The following is a 27,147-nucleotide window of genomic DNA, read 5'->3' on the forward strand; positions in this document are numbered from 1 at the left end:
GCCCTCCCTATGGTGGAGTTTTGAATGAAAAAAGATGATCTAATAATCTCTCATGGTTTCCCAATATTTTACACTTTGATTTTAAACCCAGTGTGATTATCATGGACTATCAAGATGGCACAGTGGTTAGCACTGCTGCCTCACAGCGCTAGAGACCCAGGTTCAATTCCAGCCTTGGGTGACTGTGGAGTTTGCACTTTTCCTCCCCCATGTCTGCATGGGTTTTCTCCGGGTGCTCCGGTTTCATCTCACAGAAGATGTACAGGTTAGGTGGGGTTACAGGGATAGGGTGGAGAGTGGGCCTAGGTAGGATGCTATTTGAGGGTTGGTGCAGACTTGATGGGCCGAATCGCCTCCTTCTGCGCTGTAGGAATTCTATGGTTTTATGTCCATGGCTGTTTTGACAAACAGCAATTATTTAGCATTTAAAAGGTTTTACTGTCACCTAGCAATACTTAGAAAAGCTCAAATTGAATTTGTTTTCACAGCCTGATTGGTTGCTTTGAAGTGCTTCTCTTGCTAATTTCTCATTGTTTGATAAAAGCATGTTGTTAAATGAATTAATTCTGAATTGAAATTTCCAGCAGCATCTTTATTCTCATCACTAAAATTGCAAAATAACTTCCAAAAGGATTACAGAAAACATTTAAAAAAGTTGATTAATATTTGAAGACCTTTTGGTTGAGGGTTTTTACCACATACTACATGTATGGAAAAATACATAAATGTAAAACACTTAGCAGAACATCCTGTATGCGTATTTTGTACTCCACAATCCAGATGCTGCTCATTTACTGACTTTGTTTTTCATTTGTAACATTCACAGAATGGTGAGTGTACTAACCTGAAGTCTGAAACTGTTGAGCATTTTTTTACCTTTTAAGTTTCCTCACTAAATAACAATTAAACTATTTGGCCTGTGGCTCGGAGTAACAATTCGACATTGTGCCCTGAAAGGGACAAGCTTCAACTCGGCAACAGAATAATATGTTGTGCATTACACTTCCCTCCTTTTATAAAAGTCTTATTACCTGACTAGCCATGCACGCCATAGGTCTCTATGAAAACTGGTTGATCAGCAAGTCAGCATGAAGCTGTGAAGAATGTGTCAAGTCTGACTAGTTTAGTTGGATTTTTTTGAGGTGGTCACTGGTATGAATGTTGGCTGTGTGGATTTTCAGGAGGCAGAATGTAAGGTCCCACAAAAGCTAATAAAAATGTTTGAATCCATGGTTGTGATTCGCATACTCCTGTTACGACACACTGGGCTAGTGCGTGGACACACACACATGTGCACACACAGCACAGGTAGTACTTCCTTCTAGGCTTGATGGTTTTCTCTGGAAAGGTTGACCACTTTCTCTGCAGAGTCAACATTTCAGTTTCACAGCAAAGGATGTGTCCAACACTCTCGCTGCTTTCAGAACAGCAGTGCAGTTCTTTCACTTCTGCAAGCAGGAGAGAGAGTTCTTTTCACTTCCAAGATCTAAACACGTCTGCCCAGTTCTCCCAGACAGCATCACGCAGAAACTGATTGCTGACTGTTGTCAGGCAGAACCTTGTCCCTGGGCAACCTAGTTAACAAATCAAACAAACCTAAGATCCATTATGTATTGAAGAGTCTGATTTCTCCTTTACAAAGTACAAAGCCAGGGAACAAGTCTTCTGGCAAGCAGGCTGCTTCAACTTTGAATCTTCTGTTTAAAGACGCATCCTGACTATGGGTCCACTGACCAGAAATAAAATAAATAAGAACAAAAGAACTAATAGGAAGCACTCCTACACTCCATGAAAGGTGTTGAAATTTCTTGAGGTAAAGCTGAAAGAGTTATCGTTTTAGTAGTCTATGCTAAACTTGTTGAACCAATGCAGAACACCAGTCACCAAAGCGAAGAGATTGTTGAACTGCTGAATGCAAGTGGAAAGAAGTTATGTCCAGATTGTGCAGTGTTCTGTTCAGACTACACAGTGCTCAGTTTTGCTCACCGTAGAGTTTGGGAGCAGTGCAGAGTAAAGCCAAAAAGCTGATTTCTACTGTAAAAGCTCTGATTTAGTAAATAACTGATGAAACTTGGGATTTCCGGCCTGGAAAAAGGGCTTCTAAGGGGATACAAGATAGTTAATGGAATGGAATAGATTAACATTCTAAGGAGGCATCAGTTACAAATAGTAAATTTAGAATTGAGTTGATTGGCAAGTTGGGATAAAAGACTGTCAAGTCTGACTAGCTTAGTTGGATTTTTTGAGGCGGTCACTGGTTTGAATTTGTCTGTGTGGATTTTTAGAAGGCAGTTGGTTAAAATCGCATAAGAAATTATCAAAAATGAAAGGACACCCAATTGGAGGTAACCTTGTGACGTGAGTTATTTTAACATTTTAAAAATAAATTTAGAGTATCCAATTAAGGGGCAATTTAGCATGGCCAATCCACCTATACTGCACGTCTTTGGGTGAAACCCAAGCAGGCACAGGGAGAACATGCAAACTCCACACGGACAGTGACCCAGAGCTGGGATTCAAACCCGGGTCCTCAGCGCCGTAGGCAGCAATGCTAATCACTGCACCACCGTGCTGCCCTTGTGACATGGGTTAATAATTAGTTGAGCAATAGAAGCTGGAATAAGGATAAAGAGAATACATTCTGATTTATTGGATATGGTGAGTGATGTTCCTCTGGGATCTGTACTGGGGCCTCTACTTTTGAATGAAGTAACAGAATGGTATATACACAAGTTGCATTTATGGAAGCAGCAAATTACAAAAGTACCCAATTCTTTTTTATCCAGTTAAGGGGCAATTTGGTGTGGCCAATCCACCTGTGTGTATGTTGGGTGTGTATTTCCATTTATATAGTCTTATCACCTTGACATGCCTTTACTTTTTTCTTACACTGGTAAATGCAATAGCCTTTTTTTCCAACAAAATCTTACAGATAACCATGAGGCTGACATTGGGTGGTGTCAAGTGAGGGAATGTTTTTTTTTAAATTTAGAGTACCCCATTATGTTTTTCCAATTAAGGGGCGATTTAGCATGGCCAATCCACCTAACCTACACATCTTTGGGTTTTGGGGACGAGATCCACGCAGACACGGGGAGAATGTGCAAACTCCACACGGACAGTGACCCGGGTCCTCGGTGGCGTGAGGCAGCAGTGCTAAATATTGTGCCACCGTACCGCCCCTGATTACAAAGGGACTTGAGCAGACTAAATGGATATAAGTGGCCAATAAGAGTCCCAGATCCAAGAAAGACAAATCAGAATATTATGAGATGTGGATGAACAATTTGGAATTTGGGTGTTCATTTATACAAATCACTAAATGGAATCTAGCCATGATTTCAAGGATATTGGTATACAAAAGTGAGGAAATAATGTTTCAGTTGTACAGAATCTTGGTCAAACCCCATCTGGAGAGCAGCGTTCATGTTGGCCACCAAACCTGGGGGGAGATGTATTCTCCTTCAGAGGTGCAATGCTGTTTTACCAGCTTAATAGAGCTTTAAAGGATAAAAGTGAGGGCAGATTGCATGAACTTGGCTTGTATTCTCTCAAGTTCAGAAGATTGGGGTGGCACAGTTGCAGTGGTTCGCACTGCTGCCTCACAGGGCCAGGGACCTGGGTGACTGGAGTTTGCACTTCCTCCCGGATCAGTGTGGGTTTTCTCCCGAGTGCTCCGGTTTCCTCCCACAGTTCAAAGATGTTTAGGTGAGGTGATTTGGCCATGCTAAATTGTCCCTTAGTGTCCAAATAAGTGCAGGTTAGGAGTTACATGGATAGAGTGGGGGAGTGGGCCTATGTAAGATGTTCTTCAGAGGGTCGGTGCAGACTCAATGGGCCAAATGTCCTCATTCTGCACTTTAGGGATTCTGTGGTTCTATTGAGTAGTATAATCAATGTCTTTTGAAAAGGTATGTACAGAGAAACTTTACTCTGGGTGCTAAATCAAATTCAACTTTCAAGACTGATCTTGATATTATTTAAGACCTTGGTTACGTTTCAAGGCATATGGAGCCAAGATGTAAACCATACATTGTGGTGTAAATGTCGATAGGCATATAAGATAACCCAATTTCTGGTTCCCCAAAAATCATGCGTTTACATATACTCTGTGTATAAGCCTTTTCAGCCACTACATGCTATACTCTCATTTGTAAGCAACCTCAATTTTTTACCCCACAAACGGATGTTTTAGTTGTAACTTATTACTTCAAACAATGGATTGAGCAGGCAATACAAAGGTCCGCAGGTATTTGAGACCTACCCACACAGAACAGACCCTGCGTGGTGAACAACAAACATGGCGACCACCCACATCAGTGATCCACTTTATACTTGGTGTATAAGTTGAGCACTTTTTTTGGAGGAATTTGTTTGAGGCTTGAAAGGTCGACTTGTATGCTTGCATCTTGAGTGAATGCCATTGATATACAGGTCAGCTGTGATCTAACTGAATGAAGAACAGTTTCAAGGAGCAAAATGGTCTACTTGTGCTCCTTTTTAAAAAATATAAATCTGTTTAACGAAGTTTTAAGTGCTGACAAGTTCATTATGTACCTGACCAGTTAGGTTAAATAACATTATCTCTTGCTTTATAAAAGTTTTAAAAATTGAGATCTCCCATTAGATTACTGTGCAATCCTGAAAAGAGTGCAGTTTCTGCCCGAGAGCATAGCCTTGTATTTTCTACTGGCACCACATGATTCCTCCCCACATCACACTACACAGGAAGTGTTGAATTTAAATCAGACATGGAGCTACTTACAAAATTTCCGCTCAATCTTAAAGGGGAAAAGGCGCCGAGTCATTGTAGTTAATTTTCATTTTTACAGATTTATTCAGAGTCTAGGACCTAGTTGGTCAGGCATCGATGCAATAATTTTCCAAATAATGCAACTGCTCCTAACCTATTGGAGATCAGGTGGCTGACCGCTTACTGATACAGTAAAAAGGGAAATGGTGAAAGGTGTTCCATATGGATTTTTGGGAACTATCGGCCTGTTTTTGGAGCATGGCCACATTAGATTGAGGAATTCTGCTCTAATGAATATATTGTCGACGAAGGCACCAACCTGCTATTGCTCTGGAAATCTGGCCTGTTAATCTAAATTAACAAAGGGGTGGCTTTTACTTGTGACATTTAACACCTGAGAATTTCATAATTTGTATCTCCAAGCAATAGATCGGTGTTATACCAATGCTTCACTTATTCAAGTATTGTACCCCTTGACTGCCGCAAACCAGCCTTGCTTGTAGATCCCCATTTGTTCAAAGTTACTTTGTATCCACTAATGCAAGTGCATAGCTTCAGCTTTTACGCAACCATTTGTGTTGGTGAATGCTTTGCTGCATAACAGTTGGCTTCATGAGCTCTTTCTCGCATACAAATTCTCACCTTTTTCAGACGATTGGCTTCCTCGTAAACTACCATAAAAACATGCACAGTAAAATGGCTAATTTGGGTCTGAAGGAAATGAGGTCTAATTTAGTCACTTCTCATTGATGGTTTAAACCAAATGCACTTGAAAACTGGCATTTTGTTTTCCCACATGCATGCATGTGTATTTATGAATTGGTAGTGTTTTATTGATACAGATTTTAATAATTTGTGCTGTGTAGCTTTAGAATCTTATCTAAATCGTAAAATGCATTTAACTGCAGAGATGGGTCATTAAAAACTACCAGTTTGTGAAGTAAAGTGCATTGCATTTTTTATAAGCAAAAATGGAGGGTGGCTGGCTAACTTGCTCTTTCATGGGAAGTGGACATCATCCATAATTGCCCTAGAAGATAGTAGTGAGCCACCTTCTTGAACTGCTGTCTCCTTGATGCAGGTACACCCACAGAGTTCTGTTGGTAATGTTCTAAGATTTGGTCCAGTGACTGAGGAGGAATAGCAGTAGCAGTACACTGCAGTTCCAAGTCAGGACATTGTGAGGCTTGAAGGCAAACCTGCACATGGTCGGATTCCTATATGTCTGTTGCCGTTGTCTCTCTAGGTGATAGAGAGGCCTCTGATTTGAAAGGTGCTGTGAATTGCTGCAATGCATCTTGTAGATGGTACACACTGCTACCACCGTGATTGATGATGGTAGAAGGACTGAATGTTTAAGGTAGTGAATAGGTTTCTGATCAAGCTGGCTGCTTTGTCCCAGATGGTGTCAAGCTTCTTGTGTTGTTGGAGCCGCATCCATTCAGACAAGTAAAAAATATTCCATTACACTCCTGATTTGTGTCTTTGTAGATGGACAAGGGAGTCAGGTTGTGAGTTACTTGCTACAGGACACCCAGCCTCTGGACTGCTCTTGTAGCCACAGTATTTATATGGCTGTTCCAATTCAGTTTAGCATCATAGAATTTACAATGCAGAAGGAGGCCATTCGGCCCATCGAGTCTGCAGAGACCCTTGGAAAGAGCACACTACCTAAGCCTCCACCCTATCCTTGCACCTCCACCCTATCCCCATAACCCCACCTAACCTTTTTTGGACACAAAGGGCGATTTAACATAGCCAATCCACCTAACTGCACATCCCTTGGACTGTGGGAGGAAATCTGAGCACCCGGAGGAAACCCGCGCAGACATGGGGAGAACGTGCAGACTCCGCACAGACAGTGACCCGAGCTGGGAATCGAATCGGGGACCCTAAAGCTGTGAAGCAACTATACTACCATGCTGCCCTGGCCTGTGATCATCCCCAGGATGTTTTATAGTAGGGGATTCAGTGATGGTCACGTCATGAGGAGAGGGTTAGATTTTCTCTTGCAGATGGTCATTGCCTGACACTTGTGTGGTGCAAATGCTACTTGCCATTTATTAGCCTAAGCATGAATGTTGTTCAGGAGTTGCTGCAGATGAATACAGACTGTTTCAGTATCTGAGGAGTTGTGAATGGTACTGAACACTGCAATCATCAGCGAACATCCCCACTTCGGACCTTGTGATGGAGAGAGGAGGTAATTGATAATGCAGGTGAAGATGGTTGGACATAGGACACTGCACTGAGCAATCCCTGCAGTAATGTCCTCGGACTCAAAATGATTGCACTCCAGATTGAACTCCAACACTGCAACCACCTTCCTGGGTGCCAGGTATGACTCCAACCAGTGAAGAGTTTTCCTGCTGATTCTCATTGACTTCAATTTTGCTAGGATTCCTTGATTCCACGCTCAGGCCAGTCACTCGTCATGCTTTGAGTCTAGCTCTTTTGTCCATGTTTGGGTGAAGGCACTGAGCATCAGTGAGCAGGTTATTGCTGTGCAAATGCCACTTGATAGCACTACCACCTTCCATCACATTGCTGATGATTAAGAGTAGGCTGATGGGGTGGTAAATTGGCTTGATTAGATTGGTCCTGCTTTTTGCGGATAGAGCATACCCAGCAATTGATGGGTAGCTGGTAGCTGTATTGTTGCATGAATTTCAAATTTGAGTACATGAATCTTAATTGTGTAAATATATTTTTCCTTTGTGAAATAGGGATAATTGTGATGTGCGTTACATTTGCTGTGTTAGTCCTGACCTGTATTATGCATAAAGATTGTTTTAAGGTGCATTGAAAATTAAAAATTAAATCAAATTTTGTCATCCTTCAAGGAACAAATGTGATTTATTATTATTATTTTTTTGTAGATGTTCCTGCACCTGAGCAAGAAAAGCTTTTTATTCAAAAACTGCGTCAATGCTGTGTCCTTTTCGACTTTATTGCTGATCCACTTAGTGACTTAAAATGGAAGGAAGTGAAAAGGGCTGCATTAAGTGAAATGGTGGAATATATCACACACAACCGCAATGTTATCACAGAGCCCATTTACCCAGAAGTAGTCCATGTGGTAAGTAATTTGGCATCATATTTACTGTGCGGTGCTTGACCGATAATAAATATTTAATGGTTGATAGAGCATGAACACCTAGATTTTGTCCACCATATCTGTAAAAATGCTCAATTTAGTTTGATTGGCTGCCAATGCAAAAGCAAAATACGCAACATCGATGCCTTAAACTGGTACCAGTCCAGACTAGTTGAACTATGTTGGACGAGTGTCAATTGGAATTTGGACACTATTCCTGTAAAACCACACAAGTACTACAAATTAATAGCTATACGAATATTGACCTTGCATTCTGAATCTATTTCCACCTTGTTTGTCATTTGGACGTGTCCCAATCATTTGTCAAATAGTCCACAAAATTTACGGATTTTTACAGATGCAGATTAACCAGCTAATCATTATCTCCATTTAGAGCTCGTGTTTTGCAGCAGCCTACCAGAGATGTCAAATGTAAAATTAGCTTCCAGAACTCTGCAGAATACTGGCGCCAGCACTAATCTTTCAATAATAATAATCTTTATTAGTGTCACAAGTAGGCTTACATTAACGTTGCAATGAAGTTACTGTGAAAATCCCCTAGTCGCCATACTCCGCCTGCCCGGGTACACACAGGGAGAATTCAGAATCTCTAATTCACCTAAAAGCACATCTTTCGGGACATTTGGAAGGAAACCGTAGGAAACCCACACAGATACGGGGAGAATGTGCAGACTCCGCACAGGCAGGGACCCAGGCCGGGAATCGAACCTGGGACCCTGGTGCTGTGAAGCAACAGTGCGAACCGCTGTGCTACCATGCCGCCCTAAAAAACACTTCATACCTGGGTGGGATCGAACCACCAACTTTTCAGTTCATAGCTGAACGTACTAACCGATTGCACCGCGGAGACAAGAACTCTGTAAATATCGGTTTATGATGAAGGTGATGAAATAATTCATGACCATCTTTTTACCAAAAATTGACTGTGATTAAAAAATAACTCATTTAACCAAACTCCGTATATTAATTTCTTGGCATAGTATATTTGGTAGGGGCTTTAAGAAAATTGTCTCCTAAGTAGTTTGTTTTGGGTGAAATGCTGGTTTGTTTAATGTTCATTCTTGCATTGGAAATCTGATACAAATCAAAATTCATGCACTACAGACAATTGCAGGCCTGTAAAGTAAAAAGATGGATTATGACATTTCAGGTGTGTAATCTTATCAAGACTGAAGGATAAATTGTTTTGGTGATATCAGATATAGCAATCACAGGAAGGAAGTTGGTGGGTTAATGACTTGCGAACTGTTTAATAGGCTAAAGATAATCAGTGATGCAGCGATTTAAGTAAGGATAAATGTGCAAATGAGTAGAGAGGGTGTCACGGAAGTGTACGTACAAACAACATGTGAGAACAATAGAGAGCGTGAGGTTGTTTGGTCTATTAAGGGAAAATGCAGGTCCACACCATAGGCTTTCACTTTAGGCTAGTCTTGTTTTGACTTGACAGTCTCCAATTTAAAAGTCAACCTGTCTCCCCTCCAGAACCAACGGGAGAGTACCCACATCATAAGAACCACTACTATAGCGAATCTAGTTGAGGTTTGAAGTTGATCATTGTTCAAATATTTCTGAAGTGTTCACGAGATTGAAGACCATAATCAGCATGGGAATTGGAGGGAGAAGTAAAATGACAAGTCAGTGAGTTGCAAAACCGAGATGTTCAGTGATGTAATCACAATCTGTTTGGCCTCCTCAATACCGAGGGCACTGCAACCCAGCAGTGACCGCATGATATTAGATTAGAGGAAGTACATGTGAATTACTGCCCTGTGGCAGGAGATTTAAAGCCCTAGAAAGTGGTGTGGAAGGGGATAAATGAGTTACTTTTCATGCTAACAGTGCCAATGAAAGAATGGCTGGATAGGGGTGGTGAAAGAGTGAACAAGGTGAACTGTCCCTCTAGAAACCAAGGCTGGAGAGCAAAATGTACTTGGTGTTGGGACCATGGTTTGAGTATGATAGAATATTATTACCTAATGAAGCTAGAGATTGTTGGAATGGATAATGGTAGTCAGGACCTCATTTAATGCAGTAAAAATAGAAACCTGGGAACTGAAATTACATTTTTATTTAAACAGATAATGAATCAAATGGCTACTACAATGGTTAAAGAGCCACATGCTAAAATCTTTTGGGTTAATTGGAGCACGTGAGATTAGGGTTCATTTTAAGACACAATTATTCTGCTGGGAAAGGATCAACTAATACATCGTTGGTCTTCCAGTGACAGCAATGGGGTGAGCGGTCACACACAAGGTGGCTCCCACTTGGAAATTCTTTGGCCCTTTTTGCGTGGTGAACAGCAGCTTTGGGAAGAAAGGTGAAATAATTGAAGTTCATTGGTTTCTCCTCCAGTGTGGGATGTATACAGGATACTACACAAGACAGAAGTTGAATTAAGGCCCCTTATCAGACCCTGAAGGCCTGCAGAGTGGAAGATAAAATGGTGGAGCCGGAGAAGTTAGTGGAATTCCTTGCAGGGGAATTCCAGAAGCAAAGTCCGACAATGTTGAATGACCTGTCCAAAGTGATTGAGATGGTGGTGGCACCCATTCTCGTGACTTTGGATAGGGTGGAGCAGCGGTTGGAATCGTAGGGCACAGCGATTCGGGAGGTGTAGGAAGTGATCACAGACCATAGTGACCGAATTGCCTATTTGGGAGGCAGAAGTGGCGTTGTTGGCGGAAGCCCAAAAGCTTGGACAGCCAAGCTGGACAACCAGGAGAACCGGTCCGGGCACCAGAACGAGAGAATTGTTGGGCTGCCAGAGGGCATTGAAGGTACAAATGCTACAGAGTACTTTGCAAACATGTTCAGGAAGTTGAGGGGAAGGGGGTCTTTGCAAACCCCCCCCGAAGGTGAACCGGGCCCACCAGTTGTTGCAACAGAAACCCAAATCTGGGGATCCACGGCGGGCAGTCACACTCCACCGCCACAAATTCTGGACAAGGAGCAGATTTAAAAATGGGTAAAGGCCACGTGCGAGAGTAGATGGGAGTGCCATCCCATCCAAATTTATCAAGACATCACGACATAACTGATGAAACGGCGAGCTAGGTTCAACAAAGGCCAAGGCGGTGCTCAAGAGCAAGGTACATTTCTGAGTGGTATATCCGGCTTGGTTGTGGGTCACATTCATGGACAGGGGCCATTATTTTAATTGGTTGGAAGTGACGAATGACTTTATGAGGAAAAATGGACTGGGAGTGATTTGATTGTGGCGTTTGGAATTTGACATGTTCATGTTCCATGTTTCTTGCCTTTTTCTGTGGCTTTGCTATTTTGTTTCTTCCTTCCCATGGTAGTATGGGGTTATAAGAACATGAGAACGAGGAGCAGGAGTAGGCCATTTTGCCCTTCGAGCCTGCCCCGCTATTTGTTTCTTGCCTTTTTCTGTGGCTTTGCTATTTTGTTTTTTCCTTCCCATGGTAGTACGGGGTCATAAGAACTAGGAGTAGGCCATTTGACCCTTCGAGCCTGCTCCGCCATTCAATGAAAACATGGCTGATCTTTTCCGCTTTCCCACTTACCTGCCCGAACACCATAACCCTTAATCCCTTTATTCTTCAAAAAACTATCTTTATCTTGAAAACATTTAATGAAGGAGCCTCAACTGCTTTGCAGGGCAGGGAATTCCATAGATTCCCAACCCTTTGGGTGAAGAGGTTCCTCTCAAGCTCAGTCCTAAATCTACTTCCCCTTATTTTGAGGCTATGCCCCCAAGTCCTGCTTTCACCTGCCTTCATAATTTTATATATTTCTATAAGATCCCCCCGCATCCTTCTAAATTCCAACCAGTACAGTCCCAGTCTACTCAACCTCTCCTCGTAATCCAACCCCCTCAACTCTGGGATTAACCTAGTGAATCCTTCTGCATGCCCTCCAGCGCCAGTATGTCCTTTCTCAGGTAAGGAGACCAAAGCTAACACAATACTCCAGGTGTGGCCTCACTAACACCGTATACAGTTGCAGCATAACCTCCCTAGTCTTAAAAAACTCCACACCGCTAGCAATGAAGGACAAAACTCAATTCGCCGTCTGAATCACCGGTAAACCAACTTTTTGCGACTCATGCACTAGTACACTCGGGTCCCTCTGCATAGCAGCATGTTTTAACATTTTATCATTTAAATAATAATCCCTTTTGCTGTTATTCCTACCAAAATGGATAACCTCACATTTGTCAACATTTTATTCCATCTGCCAGACCCCAGCCCATTCAGTTAAACTATCCAAATCCCTCTGCAGACTCCTAGTATCCTCTGCACTTTTTTGCTTTACCACTCATCTTAGTGTCGTCTGCAAACTTGGACACTTTGCAGCTGTTTAGCACAGGGCTAAATCGCTGGCTTTGAAAGCAGACCAAGGCAGGCCAGCAGCACGATTCAATTCCCGTACCAGCCTCCCCGAACAGGCGCCGGAATGTGGCGACTAGGGGCTTTTCACAGTAACTTCATTTGAAGCCTACTTGTGACAATAAGCGATTTTCATTTCATTTCATTTCATTTGGTCTCCAACTCCAAATCATTTATGTAAATTGTGAACTATTGTGGGCCCAAGACTGATCCCTGAGGGACACCGGCAGCTACTGATTGCCAACCAGAGAAACACCCATTAATCCCCAATCTTTGCTTTCTATTAATTAACCAATCCTCGCACCATGCTACTACTTTACCCTTAACACCATGCATCTTTATCTTATGCAGCAACCTTTTGTGTGGCGCTTTCTGGAAATCCAGATATACCACATCCATTGTCTACTGCACTGGTAATGTCCTCACAAAATTCCATTAAATTATTTAGGCACGACCTGAACCCATGCTGCGTATGTCCAATGGGACAATTTCCATCCAGATGTGTCTCTATTTCCTTTTTTAAAAAATAAACATTATATTGAGGTATTTTTGGCATAGTAACAACAAAATAAACAATATACATGAAACCATAAACATAGTGCAAAAGCCATTTACCTTTCGTACAGGTCCCGCCCTTATTAACCCCCTACTCTACTCTAATCTAAACTACTCTTCTCCTCCCTCCCCCCTTCCCTGCTGACGATTAATTTTCCCCAATGAAGTCTACGAACGGTTGCCACCTCCGGGCGAACCCTGACAGTGACCTTCTCAAGACGAACTTGATTTCCTCCAAACCAAGAAAGCTAGCCATGTCCGATAGCCAGGTCTCCGACTTCAGGGGCTTTGAGTCCCTCCATGCAAATAGCATCCGTCTCCGGGCTACCAGGGAAGCAAAGGCCAAAACGCCTGCCTCTTTCTCCTCCTAGATTCCTGGATCTTCTGACACCCCGAAAATTGCCATCTCTGGACTCAGCGCCACCCTTGTTTTTAACACTGTGGACATGACGTCCGCAAACCCCTGCCAAAATCCCCTGAGCTTTGGACATGTCCAAAACATGTGGCTATGGTTCGCCAGTCCTCCCGCACATTTTGCGCACCTGTCCTCCACCCCAAAGAATCTGCTCATCCGGGCCACTGTCCTGTGAGCCCGGTGAACAACCTTAAATTGTATCAGGCTGAGCTTGGCACATGTTGCGGACGCGTTGACTCTACTCAACGCAACTGCCCATAGACCATCCTCTATCTCACCTCCCAGCTCCTCCTCCCACTTGCGCTTCAGCTCCTCAGTCTGCGTCTCCTCCGACCCCAATAGCTCCTTATAAATGTCCGAGACGGGACTTCCGGGTGCGGCGATGACCAGCTAAGTCGCACGTTTCGGCCCCTCCCGTTTTAACGGACTTTTGGGCTCTTATCGGGAGCCCCAACAGCAATTTTCGAAGGCTAAACCCACTGTGAGGCGACATAGAAGGGAGTCCCCCCGGATGTGAATGGACAGAAGAGATAATAGTGGCCAGATTGCGGAGGATCCTCTGGAGCAGCAGCAAAGAAGGGAAGTGAGAAGCAAGATGGAGGTGGAGGGAGGCCAGTTGGTATGGGGCCTGGAACAGCAGGAGTTCCTCCGGCGATGTGTGGAGGAGCTCAAGAAGGAGGTGCTGGCGCCGATGCTGCAGGCGATTGAGGGGTTTAAGGAGGCGCAGAAGACCCAAGAGATGGAGCTCCGTGGAGTGAAGGCAAAAGCTGCCGAAAATGAGGACGAGATACAGGGCTTGGTGGTGAAGACGGAGACGCACGAGGCACTGCATAAGAGGTGTATGGAGAGACTGGAAGCCCTAGAAAATAGCTCGAGGAGGAAGAACTTAAGAATCTTGGGTCTTCCCGAAGGGGCAGAGGGAGCCGACGTTGGGGCGTATGTGAGCACGATGCTCCATACCTTAATGGGAGCTGAGGCCCCGACGGGCCCCCTGGAAGTGGAGGGAGCGTATAGAGTCCTCGTGAGAAGACCAAAGGCAGGAGAAATACCCGAGCAATAGTGGTGAGGTTCCACCGCTACAAGGACAGGGAGATGGTTCTAAGATGGGCAAAAAAGACACTGAGCAGCAGGTGGGAGAACGCGGTGATCCGCGTGTACCAAGATTGGAGTGCGGAGGTGGCGAGAAGGAGGGCGAGTTTCAATCGGGCCAAGGCGGTGCTCCACAAGAGGAAAGTGAAGTTCGGAATGTTGCAGCCGGCAAGACTGGGGGTTACATACCAGGGGAAACACCACTACTTCGAGACGGCAGAAGAGGCGTGGACATTTATTGAAGAGGAGAAGTTGGACTAGATTGGAGAAAGAGTGTTTGAAATGAAGTAGTGAGGTGGTGGTAAGGGACTGTGAATCAGATGGGGGGAAAATTTTCGTTCCCCTCGAAGGGGGGACAAATGAAGAAATGTGGGCGCCGGTGGGGAAGGGGAGGGGGAAGGAGAGAGGGAGCTGCACCATCAGGGGCGGGGCCGAGAGGGAAGCGCGGGCTTTGTTCCCGCGCTATGGAAATTGTGGCGGGAAAAGGGGGCGCAGGAAGGAGGGGGCCTCACATAATGGGAGGCTTAAGGATAAACGGGGAAGCCGAGGTCAGCCAGAGTTTGCTGACTTCCGGAAGCAACATGGTGTGAGCAACTAAGCTAGAGAGGGATCTAGCGGGGGGGGGGGGGGGGGGGGGGGGGGTTTAACTGGGTTGCTGCTGCTAAGGGGAAGGGGAGCTGTTACGGGATGGTCGGGACGGGAGGGCGCCGTCGGGGGGATAAGCGGGTGCGTGGGAACCGGGTGAGGAGCTGGTCTAAAAAAGGGGATGGCTAGTCGACGTGGGGGGGGGGGGGGGTGGTAAAAGAGCCCCCCCAACCCGGTTGATCACGTGGAACGTGAGAGGGTTGAACGGGCCGATTAAGAGGGCAAGGGTACTTGCGCACCTAAAGAAGCTAAAGGCAGACGTGGTCATGCTTCAGGAGATGCATCTGAAACTGGCGGATCAGGTCAGATTAAGAAAAGGATGGGTGGGACAGGTATTCCACTCGGGCTTGGATGCGAAAAATAGAGGGGTGTCAATACTGGTGGGGAAACGGGTATTGTTTGAGGCGAAGACCAGAGTGGCAGACAGTGGGGGTAGATACGTGATGGTGAGTGGCAGATTGCAAGGTGAGGCGGTTGTGCTGGTGAATGTATATGCCCCGAACTGGGATGACGTGAACTTTATTAAGCGTATGTTGGGGCGCATCCCGGACTGGAGATGGGAAAGTTGGTAATGGGGGGCGGGGGGGCTTCAACACGGTGCTGGACCGGTCCAGATCTAGGACCGGGAGGAGGCCGGCAGCGGCCAAGGTGCTTAAGGGCTTTATGGAGCAGATGGGAGGAGTGGATCCCTGGAGATTTACTAGGCCAAGGAGTAAAGAGTTTTCCTCCTTCTCCCATGTCCACAAAGTGTACTCCCGGATAGACTTCTTTGTCCTGGGAAGGGCGCTGATCCCGAAGGTGGCAGGAACGGAGTATTCGGTTATAGCCATTTCAGATCATGCCCCACATTGGGTAGATCTGGAAGTAGGAGAGGAAAAGGAACAGCGCCCACTCTGGAGATTAGATATGGGACTGTTGGCGGACGAGGGGGTATGTGTAAGGGTGAGGGGATGTATTGAAAGGTACCTAGAGATTAATGATGACGGAGAGGTCCAGGTGGGAGTGGTCTGGGAGGCGCTGAAGGCGGTGGTTAGAGGGGAGCTGATCTCCATAAGGGCCCATAAGGGGAAACTCTTCTGTCCATTCACATCCGGGGGGACTCCCTTCTATGTCGCCTCACAGTGGGTTTAGCCTTCGAAAATTGCCGTTGGGGCTCCCGATAAGAGCCCAAAAGTCCGTTAAAACGGGAGGGGCCGAAACGTGCGACTTAGCTGGTCATCGCCGCACCCGGAAGTCCCGTCTCGGACATTTATAAGGAGCTATTGGGGTCGGAGGAGACGCAGACTGAGGAGCTGAAGCGCAAGTGGGAAGAGGAGCTGGGAGGTGAGATAGAGGATGGTCTATGGGCAGTTGCGTTGAGTAGAGTCAACGCGTCCGCAACATGTGCCAAGCTCAGCCTGAAACAAGAAAGGGAGAGATTGTTGAGGGAGATTTTGAGGGTGGATAGGCAATATGCGGAGGCTCCAGATAAAGGGCTATACAGGGAAAGACTGAGATTGCACACGGACTTTGACTTGTTGACCACGGGTAAGGCGGAGGCACAGGGAGTGCAGTATGAATATGGAGAGAAGGCGAGCCGGCTGCTGGCCCAACAACTTAGGAAGAGGGGGGCGGCGAGAGAGATTGGAGGGGTTAGAGACGAGGAGGGAAAGATGGAATGGGGAGCGGAGAGGGTGAACGGGGTGTTTAAGGTATTTTACGAGAGGCTATATAAGGCTCAACCCCCGGAAGGGAAAGAGGGAATGATGCGTTTCCTAGACCAGCTGGAGTTCCCGAAGGTTGAGGAACAGGAGATGACAGGACTAGGAGCGCAGATTGAGGTGGAGGAGGTGGTAAAAGGAATTGGGAACATGCAGGCAGGGAAGGCCCCGGGACCGGATGGGTTCCCGGTGGAGTTCTATAGGAAATACGTGGACCTGCTGTCCCCACTTCTGACGAGAACCTTTAATGAGGCTAGGGAAAGGGGGACACTACCCCCGACGATGTCGGAGGCGACGATATCGCTGATCCTGAAAAGAGACAAAGACCCGCTGCAGTGCGGGTCATACAGGCCTATCTCCCTCTTGAACGTAGATGCCAAGCTTTTGGCCAAGGTGATGGCGATGAGGATAGAGGACTGTCCCTGGGGTGGTGCATGATGATCAAACTGGGTTTGTTAAAGGGAGGCAATTGAATGCTAATATACGGAGGCTGCTGGGGGTGATGATGATGCCCCCACCGGAGGGGGAGGCGGAGATACTGGTGGCGATGGATGCAGAGAAAGCATTTAATGGAGTGGAGTGGGACTACCTGTGGGAAGTACTGAGGAGATTTGGATTTGGAGAGGGGTTCATTAGATGGGTTCAGCTCCTGTACAGGGCCCCGGTGGCAAGTGTGATTACAAATAGGCAACGATCTGACCACCTCCGACTATATAGGGGTACAAGACAGGGATGTCCCCTGTCCCCGTTACTGTTTGCGTTGGCAATTGAGCCACTGGCCATAGCGCTGAGGGGCTCTAGGAAGTGGAGGGGGGTACTTAGAGGAGGAGAAGAGCATCGGGTGTCATTATACGCGGATGATTTGTTGTTGTATGTCGCGGACCCAGTGGAGGGGATGCCTGAGATAATGCAGACACTCGGAGTTGGGAGAATTTTCAGGATATAAATTGAATATGGGGAAGAGTGAACTGTTTGTGATGCACCCCGGGGAACAGGGCAGGGGAATAAACGATTTACTGTTGAGGAGGGTAACGAGGGATTTCCGGTATTTAGGGATCCAGGTGGCCAGGAACTGGGGAACCTTGCATAAGCTTAACTTGGCACGGCTGGTAGAGCAGATGGAAGAGGACTTTAGGAGGTGGGACATGGCGCCCCTGTCATTGGCGGGCAGGGTGCAGGCGGTTAAAATGGTGGTCCTTCCGAGGTTTCTTTTTGTGTTCCAGTGCCTCCCTGTACTGATTACAAAGGCCTTTTTTAAGAAGGTGGACAAGAGTATTATGAGCTTTGTGTGGTCTGGAAAGACCCCAAGAATAAAGAGGGGGTTCCTGCAGCGCAGTAGGGACAGAGGGGGACTGGCACTGCCGAGTCTAAGTGATTATTATTGGGCCACCAACGTGTCAATGATATGTAAGTGGATGAGGGAAGGGGAAGGAGCGGCTTGGAAAAGACTGGAGATGGCGTCCTGTAGGGGAACTAGTTTAAAAGCACTGGCGACGGCACCGTTACCGTTCTCCCCGAAAAAATATACCACAAAACCAGTGGTGGTGGCAACTCTGAAAATTTGGGGGCAGCGGAGACGACATAAGGGAGTGACGGGTGCCTCAGTGTGGTCCCCGATAAGGAACAACCGTAGGTTCATCCCGGGAAGGATAGATGGGGCATTTAAATCTTGGCAGCGAGCAGGAATTGCGAAATTGAAGGACTTGTTCTTAGACGGGACATTCGCGAGTCTGGGAGCACTGACAGAAAAATATGGGTTGCCACCTGGGAATGCATTTCGCTATATGCAAGTGAGAGCTTTTGTGAGGCAACAGGTGAGGGAATTTCCGCAGCTCCCGGCGCAAGAGATCCAGGACAGAGTGATTTCGGAGGCATGGGTGGGTGATGGTAGGATGTCAGATATATATATAGGGAAATGAGAGACGAGGGGGAGACTATGGTAGAGGAGCTGAAGGGAAAATGGGAGGAGGAGCTGGGGGAAGAGATTGAGGAGGGGCTGTGGGCAGATGCCCTAAGTAGGGTAAACTCTTCATCCTCGTGTGCCAGGCTCAGCCTGATACAATTCAAGGTTCTACACAGGGCGCATATGACTGGAGCAAGGCTGAGTGGATTTTTTGGAGTGGAGGATATGTGCGGGAAGCCCGGCGAACCACACCCACATGTTTTGGTCCTGTCCGGTATTGCATGGGTTCTGGGTGGGTGTGGCAAAAGTGATTTCAAAGGTGGTGGGGGTCCGGGTCGAACCAGGCTGGGGGTTGGCTATATTTGGGGTTGCAGATGAGTGCAGGAGGTGAGAGAGGCCGATGTTTTGGCCTTTGCGTCCCTAGTAGCCCGGCGACGGAATCTACTTGTGTGGAAAGAAGCTAAGCCCCCGGGTGTGGAGGCCTGGATCAATGACATGGCAGGGTTCATAAAATTGGAGCGGATAAAGTACGCACCAAGAGGTTCGGCTCAAGGGTTCACCAGGCGGTGGCAACCGTTCCTCGACTATCTCGCAGAGATGGCGAGCGTGGTCACGAATGGACGGGGATCTGCATATTTTCGGCTCCATAGAGGGACAAGGCAGGGATGCCCTCTGTCCCCATTATTGTTTGCACTGGCGATTGAGCCCCTGGCGATAGCGTTGAGGGGTTCCAAGAAGTGGAGGGGAGTACTTAGGGGAGGAGAAGAGCACCGGGTATCTTTGTATGCAGACGATTTGCTACTATACGTGGCGGACCCGGCGGAGGGGATGCCAGAAATAATGCGGATACTTGGGGAGTTTGGGGATTTTTCAGGGTATAAATTGAACATGGGGAAAAGTGAGTTGTTTGTGGTGCATCCAGGGGAGCAGAGTAGAGAAATAGAGGACCTACCGTTGAGGAAGGTAACAAGGGACTTTCGTTACCTGCGGATCCAGATAGCTAAGAATTGGGGCACATTGCATAGGTTAAATTTAACGCGGTTGGTGGAACAGATGGAGGAGGATTTCAAGAGATGGGATATGGTATCCCTGTCAATGGCAGGGAGGGTGCAGGCGGTTAAGATGGTGGTCCTCCCGAGATTCCTCTTTGTGTTTCAGTGCCTCCCGGTGGTGATCACGAAGGCTTTTTTTTAAAGGATTGAAAAGAGCATCATGGGTTTTGTGTGGGCCGGGAAGACCCCGAGAGTGAGGAAGGGATTCTTACAGCGTAGCAGGGTTAGGGGGGGGCTGGCACTACCGAGCCTAAGTGAGTATTATTGGGCTGCTAATATTTCAATGGTGAGTAAGTGGATGGGAGAGGAGGAGGTAGCGGCGTGGAAGAGATTAGAGAGGGCGTCCTGTAGGGGGACTAGCCTACAGGCTATGGTGACAGCCCCATTGCCGTTCTCACCGAGGAACTACACCACAAGCCCGGTGGTGGTGGCTAAACTGAAGATTTGGGGACAGTGGAGACGGCATAGGGGAAAGACTGGAGCCTTGGGGGGGTCCCCGATAAGAAACAACCATAGGTTTGCCCCAGGGGGAATGGATGGGGGATATGGAATGTGGCAAAGAGCAGGAATAACGCAACTGAAAGATCTGTTTGTGGATGGGAAGTTCGCGAGTCTGGGAGCGCTGACCGAGAAATATGGGTTGCCCCAAGGGAATGCATTCAGGTATATGCAACTGAGGGCTTTTGCGAGGCAACAGGTGAGGGAATTCCCGCAGCTCCCGACGCAGGAGGTGCAGGACAGAGTGATCTCAAAGACATGGGTGAGGGACGGTAAGGTGTCAGACATATATAGGGAGATGAGAGACGAGGGGGAGACTATGGTAGATGAACTAAAAGGGAAATGGGAAGAAGAGCTGGGGGAGGAGATCGAGGAGGGGCTGTGGGCAGATGCCCTAAGCAGGGTAAACTCGTCGTCCTCGTGTGCCAGGCTAAGCCTGATTCAGTTTAAGGTATTACACAGGGCACATATGACTGGAGCACGGCTCAGTAAATTTTTTGGGGTGGAGGATAGGTGTGCGAGGTGCTCGAGAAGCCCAGCGAATCATACCCATATGTTTTGGTCATGCCCGGCACTACAGGGGTTTTGGATGGGGGTGACAAAGGTGCTTTCAAAAGTAGTAGGAGTCCGGGTCGAACCAAGCTGGGGGTTGGCTATATTTGGGGTTGCACAAGAGCCGGGAGTGCAGGAGGCGAGAGAGGCCGATGTTTTGGCCTTTGCGTCCCTAGTAGCCCGGCGCAGGATATTGCTAATGTGGAAAGAAGCCAAGCCCCCGGGGGTGGAGACCTGGATAAATGACATGGCGGGGTTTATAAAGCTAGAGCGGATTAAGTTCGTCCTAAGGGGGTCGGCTCAAGGGTTCACCAGGCGGTGGCAACCGTTCGTCGAATACCTCGCAGAAAGATAGACGGAATGGGAAAAAGAAGGCAGCAGCAGCCCAGGATCGGAGGGGGGGGGGGGGGGGGGAGAGGAGGAACCAGAAGGACTCTCAGGGTTGTTAATATATACTGTATAGTATGTATAGGTCGTTGCTACAGATAATTATATATTGGACTGTTAAATTATATTTTTGGAGAGTGTTACTTGTGACAAGGCAGTTGCCAATTAGGGCTAGTTTTCATTTTTGTTATTTATTATTTATTCATTTTTTGTTTATAAAATAGGTCATTGTTATTTGTGTTGTTATAATATTGTGTAAAGGATGCACAATGTACTGTGTTGGTTGACCAAAAATTTTCAATAAAATATTTAATTAAACAAAAAAGACTATCTCGCAGAGCGATAAGGGAAAATAGGAAAGGTAGCAGCAGCAACCCCGGGCCGAAGGGGGGGGGGTGTAAGAGGGCTCATTTGGGTCCTCGGGGGTTTTATGTGTGTGTTTATATATTAGTTATTTATATTAGATGTTACGAAGTTACTATTTTAGTTACTATTTCTGTTGTTTCTTATTTTGTTGTTGGCAGTTGCCGTTAATTAGCATATTATTATTTTTTTAACTATCAATGTATATATTATTACAAAGTTGTAATATGGGAAAATTTTGTTTGATCGAAAAACTTCAATAAAATATATTTATTAAAAAATTTTTTTTTAAATGTCCGAGACGCTCCCTTCTCCTACCCACCCTCTGGAAACTACCCTGTCCTGATTCCCCCTTAACGGTAGGAGCGGGAAGGTTGACACCTGTTTACGAAGGAAGTCCCGCACCTGCAGATACCTGAATTTGTTTCCCCTCGCCAACCCAAACTTTTCCTCCAACGCCCTCATTGGAAAGCTCCCCTCTATGAACATATCCCCCATCCTCTCGATCTCCGCCATAACCGGAACCCCCTGTCCACACTCCCTGGGGCAAACCGGTGATTATCACAGATTGGGGCCCAGACCAATGCTCCCACATGCCCTCTCCATTGGCCCCAAACTCTCAGGGCCCGCCACCACCACTGGACTGGTGGAGTACCATGCCGGCGGGAACGGCAGAGGCACAGCTACCAACGCCCCCCAGACTGGTGCCCTTAATGAAGCCGCCTCCATATGCACCCATGGCGACCCCTCCCTCACCACCCACTTCCTGATCATGGCTATATTAGCCGCCCAGTAATAGTTGCTAAAATGTGGCAGCGCCAGCCTGCCCTCTCCCCGACTCCGCTCAAGCATTACCTTCCCTACCCGCGGGGTCTTGCCCACCCAGACGAAGCCCATGATCACTCTGTTGACCCGCTTAAAAAAGGACCGCGGAATAAAGATGGGGAGACACTGAAATACAAATAGGAATCTCGGGAGGACCGTCATCTTCACCGTTCCTCCCAACCAGAGACAACGGAAGCGCGTCCCATCTCCGAAAATCGTCCTTCATTTGGTCCACTAGCCGGGCCAGATACAATTTATGCAGCCGGTCCCATTCCCACGCCACTTGGATGCCTAGGTACCTAAAGCTTCCCTCTACTAACCTAAATGGCAGCTCTCCCAGTCGCCTCCCCTGTCCCCTCGCCTGGACCACAAACTCGCTACTTCTTCCTTGATAGATTCCAGCATCTTCCCTACTACCGAAGTTAAGCTAACTGGCCTATAATTACCCGCTTTTTGCCTACCTTTTTTAAACAGTGGTGTCAAGTTTGCTGATTTCCGATCCGCCGGGACCACCCCAGAGTCTAGTAAATTTTGATAAATTATCACGAGTGCATTTGCAATTTCCCTAGCCTTCTCTTTTAGTACCCTGGGATGCATTCCATCAGGGCCAGGAGACTTGTCTACCTTTAGCCCCAATAGCTTGCCCATCACTACCTCCTTACTGATAACAATCGTCTCAAGGTCCTTACCCGTCATAGCCTCATTTCCATCAGGCACTGGCATGTTATTTGTGTCTTCCATTATGAAGACTGATCCAAAAAAACCTGTTCACTTCCTCGGCCATTTCCTCATCTCCCATTATTAAATCTCCCTTCTCATCCTCTAAAGGACCATAAGACATAGAAGCAGAATTAGGCCACTCGGCCCATCGAGTCTGCTCCGCCATTCAGCCATGGCTGATATTTTCTCATCCCCATTCTCCTCCCTTCTGCCCATAACCCCTGATCCCCTTTTTAATTAAGAACCTATCTATCTCTGTCTTAAAGCCACTCAGTGAATTGGTCTCCACAGCCTTCTGCGGCAAAGAGTTCCACAGATTCACCACCCTCTGGCTGAAGAAATTCCTCCTCGTCTCTGTTTTAAAGGATCGTCCCTTTAGTCTGAGATGGTGTCCTCTGGTTCTAGTTTTTCCTACAAGTGGAAACATCCTCTCCACGTCCACTCTATCCAGGCCTCGCAGTATCTTGTAAGTTTCAATACGATCCCCTCTCATCCTTCTAAACTCCAACGAGTACAGACCCAGAGTCCGCAAATGTTCCTCATACGACAAGTTCTTCATTCCAGGGATCATTCTTGTGAACCTCCTCTGGACCATTCCAAGGCCAGCACATCCTTTCTTAGATACGGGACCCAAAGCTGCTTACAATACTCCAAATGGGGTCTGACCAGAGTCTTATGTAGCCTCAGAAGTACATCCCTGGTCTTGTACTCTAGCCCTCTTGACATGAATGCTAAAATTGCATTTGCCTCCTTAACTACCGACTGAACCTGCACATTAACCTTAAGAGAATCGTGAACAAAGACTCCCAAGTCTCTTTGTGCTTCTGCTTTCCGAAACATTTCCCCATTTAGAAAATAGTCTATGCCTAAATTCCTCCTTCCAAAGTGCATAACCTCACACTTTTCCACATTGTATTTCATTTGCCACTTCATTGCCCACTCCTAGCTTGTCCAAGTCCTTCTGCAGCCCCCTTGCTTCCTCAATACTACCTGTCCCTCTACAGATCTTTGTATCATCTGCAAACTTAGCAACAGTGCCTTCAGTACCTTCTTCCAGATCATTAATGTATATTGTAAAAGGTTGTGGTCCCAGCACAGACCCCTGAGGCACACCACTAGTCACCGGCTGCCATCCTGAAAAAGACCCCTTTATCCCCACTCTCTGCCTTCTGCCAGTCAACCAATCCTCTATCCATGCCAGGATCTTACCCTCAACACCATGGGCTCTTAATATATTTAACAGTCTCTTATGTGGCACCTTGTCAAAGGCCTTCTGGAAATCTAAATAAATCATGTCCACTGGTTCTAATTTGTCTAACTTCCTTGTTACCTCCTTAAAGAACTCTTAACAGATTTGTCAGACATGACCTCCCTTTGACAAAGCCGTGCTGACTCAGTCCTATTTTATCATGCACTTCCAAGTACTCCACAATTTCGTCTTTAATAACAGACTCTAAAATCTCACCAATGGCCAAAGTCAGGCTAACCGGCCTATAATTTCCCGTCTTCTGCCTCCCTCCCTTCTTAAACAATGGTGTTATATTAGCCACTTTCCAGTCCTCTGGGACCCTTCCTCCTCCAGTGATTCCTGAAAGATCACCACCAATGCCTCCACAATCTCCTCAGCTAACTCTTTTGGGACCCTGGGGTGTAGTCCATCCGATCCAGGTGACTTATCCACCTTCAGACCTTTCAGTTTCCCTCTAGCCTTCTCCTTGGTAATGGTCACTGCACTAACCTCTGCCCCCCCCCCCCCCCCCCCGGTTTTCCTGGAGCTCTGGCATCCCATTGGTGTCTTCCACCGTGAAGACTGATGCAAAGTAACTTCAGTTCGTCTGCCATTTCTGTTTCCTATTATTACTTCTCCAGCCACAGTTTCTAGTGGCCCAATGTCTATTTTTGCCTCTCTCTCTCATTTTATATATTGAAAAAATCTCTTCCTGTCTTCCTTTTTGTTACTAGCTAGCTTACGCTCATACTTCATCGTCTCCCCCCTTATTGCTATTTTAGTATTCCTCTGATCGCTTTTAAAGGCTTCCCAATAGTCTGGTTACCCACTAATTCTCGCCACTTTGTATGCTTTTTCTTTAGCCCTTATGCTGTCCTTTACATCCCTCGTCAGCCATGGATGCCTTGTCCTCCGCTTAGCATGTTTCCTCCTCAGGATGAATTTCTGTTGTGCCTCCCTAATAACCTCCAAAAACTCTGCCATTGCTGTTCCACTGTCTTCCCTGCTAGGCTCCTTTTCCAATCAACTCTGGCCAGAGTTGATTGGAAAAGGAGCCTAGTATGTCTTTGTAGTTACCCGTATTTACTTGTAATACCGTTACATCTGATTGCAGCTTCTCCCTCTCAAACTGCAGGGTAAATTCTATCATATTGTGGTCACTGCTCCCTAAGGGTTCCTTCACAAGTTCCCTAATCAAGTCTGCCTCATTACACATCACCAAATCCAGAATTGCCTGTTCTCTAGCAGGCTCGGTCACAAGCTGCTCCAAAAAAACATCTCTTAGACATTCCACAAATTCAATTTCTTGGGATCCACTACCAACCTGATTTTCCCAGTCCTCCTGCATATTGAAGTCTCCCATGATTATTGTAATATTGCCTTTTTTACATGCCTTTTCTATCTCCTGATTTATTTTCTGCCCCACATCCTGACTACTGCTAGGGGGCCTGTACATAACTCCCATCAGGGTCTTTTTACCTTTGCGATTCCTCAACTCTACCCACAGAGATTCTCTGCCTTCTGATCCTATATCGCTCCTTGCTATCGTTTTAACTTCATTCCTCACTAACAATGCAACCCCGCCCCCTTTGCCCATCTGCTTGTCCTTACGATAGGACATATATCCTTGGATATTTAGATCCCAGCCCGAATTCCCTTGCAGCCACGTCTCTGATGCCTACAACATCGTACAGGCCAATTTCATTGTGTGCAAGAAGCTCATTTACCTTGTTCCGTATACTGCATGCATTTGGTACAACACCCTCAATCCTGCATTGGCCACCTCCCTTTTCACACTCCTCAGTCACTGTACCCTGTACTGTGGCACTTTTTTGATTTTTGACTATGGCTTCTCTGCCTTATACTTTCCCCCTTACTGCTTTTTGTTTCTGGCCCCGTTTTACTTCCCTCCGACTTCCTGCATCGGTTCCCATCCCCCTGCCACATTAGTTTAAACCCTCCCCAACAGCACTAACAATATTTGCCTTTAGCCACTTTTTTTTGTTTTATATTTGTAGAAACTTTTACTATCTGTTTTTATATTCTGAGAAAGTTTACTCTCATAATCTATCTTACTCTTCTTTATAGCTTTTTTAGTTGCCCCCTTAAAGATTTCCCAATCCTCTAGTCTCCCACTAATCTTTGCAACTTTGTATTGCTTGTTTCATCGAAGGGGGGTGCAGGCTCTTTCTTCCCAGTATGTACGATATTTGATGAGGGACTGTGAAAAGCGATATTTGGGGTTCTTGTTCAGAGTGGGGGCCACCCTGCTGGCGGGTATTCTAGTTAATGGGAACAAAATGGGGGAAGAGGGCTGTGGCTGATTACCTGTTTTGTGGGGTGTGGGTTCTGTTTTGTTTGTAGGTAAGGTAACGGGTCTAGGTTGGCTGGGTTTTCTTTTGTGAGGGGGGTGCTTTTAGTAGCTGGGTGGGTTGATTATGTGAAGTTCGAAGGGGGAGGGAGGGGTGGGTTTGGGGGAGAGTTGTTGGGTAGGAGGTCGAGGAGCAGTGAGGGAGAGGGTTGAGTGCTAGCAATGAAGGTTTCTTCGTTTATGGATTTGTGTGTGGGTGGTGACGGTGGCCATTTTGGGTGGACCTGGAATCTGCGTAGATTTGGACGCTGTTGGATCTCCTCACGGGTGGGATATGGCTGATTCCGGTGGTGTTGGTGTTATTAAGAAAGTGTTGGTAGCCACCCCTGAGCTAGATGCACACCAATCGATCATGGGAAGAGATTTCAATTGCGTCTTACAGCCAGGGTTGGATAGGTAGTGCCCCAAATAGTTTAACTTTGGGGATGGCGATAGAGCTGGCAGTGTTCGTGGAGCAGATCTGAGGGGGGGGGGGGGGGGGGGGGGCGGGGGGAATGCCACGGAGGTTTAGATATCCGAGGGAGAGGGAGTTTTCCTCCTCACACATGCATAGGGTCAACTCCTGAATAGAATTTTTTGTGGTGGCGAAATTGTTACTCCCTGCGGTGGTGGGGG

The 27,147-nt window shown here is 46.6% G+C and overlaps 1 protein-coding gene across 4 annotated transcripts in view; it reads left to right on the forward strand.

The window, feature by feature from the left end:
• Positions 1–27,147, forward strand: part of LOC140403055 (serine/threonine-protein phosphatase 2A 56 kDa regulatory subunit gamma isoform) — a 291,236-nt gene that overhangs the window by 133,336 nt on the left and 130,753 nt on the right. For all 4 annotated transcript variants that reach the window (XM_072490720.1, XM_072490721.1, XM_072490731.1 and 1 more), the window contains one exon: positions 7,633–7,832. In XM_072490720.1, the coding sequence (XP_072346821.1) occupies positions 7,633–7,832 (200 nt within the window). The remainder of the gene's footprint in view (positions 1–7,632; positions 7,833–27,147) is intronic.

Source organism: Scyliorhinus torazame, chromosome 2, assembly GCF_047496885.1.
Source record: "Scyliorhinus torazame isolate Kashiwa2021f chromosome 2, sScyTor2.1, whole genome shotgun sequence".
Lineage (NCBI taxonomy): Eukaryota > Metazoa > Chordata > Chondrichthyes > Carcharhiniformes > Scyliorhinidae > Scyliorhinus > Scyliorhinus torazame.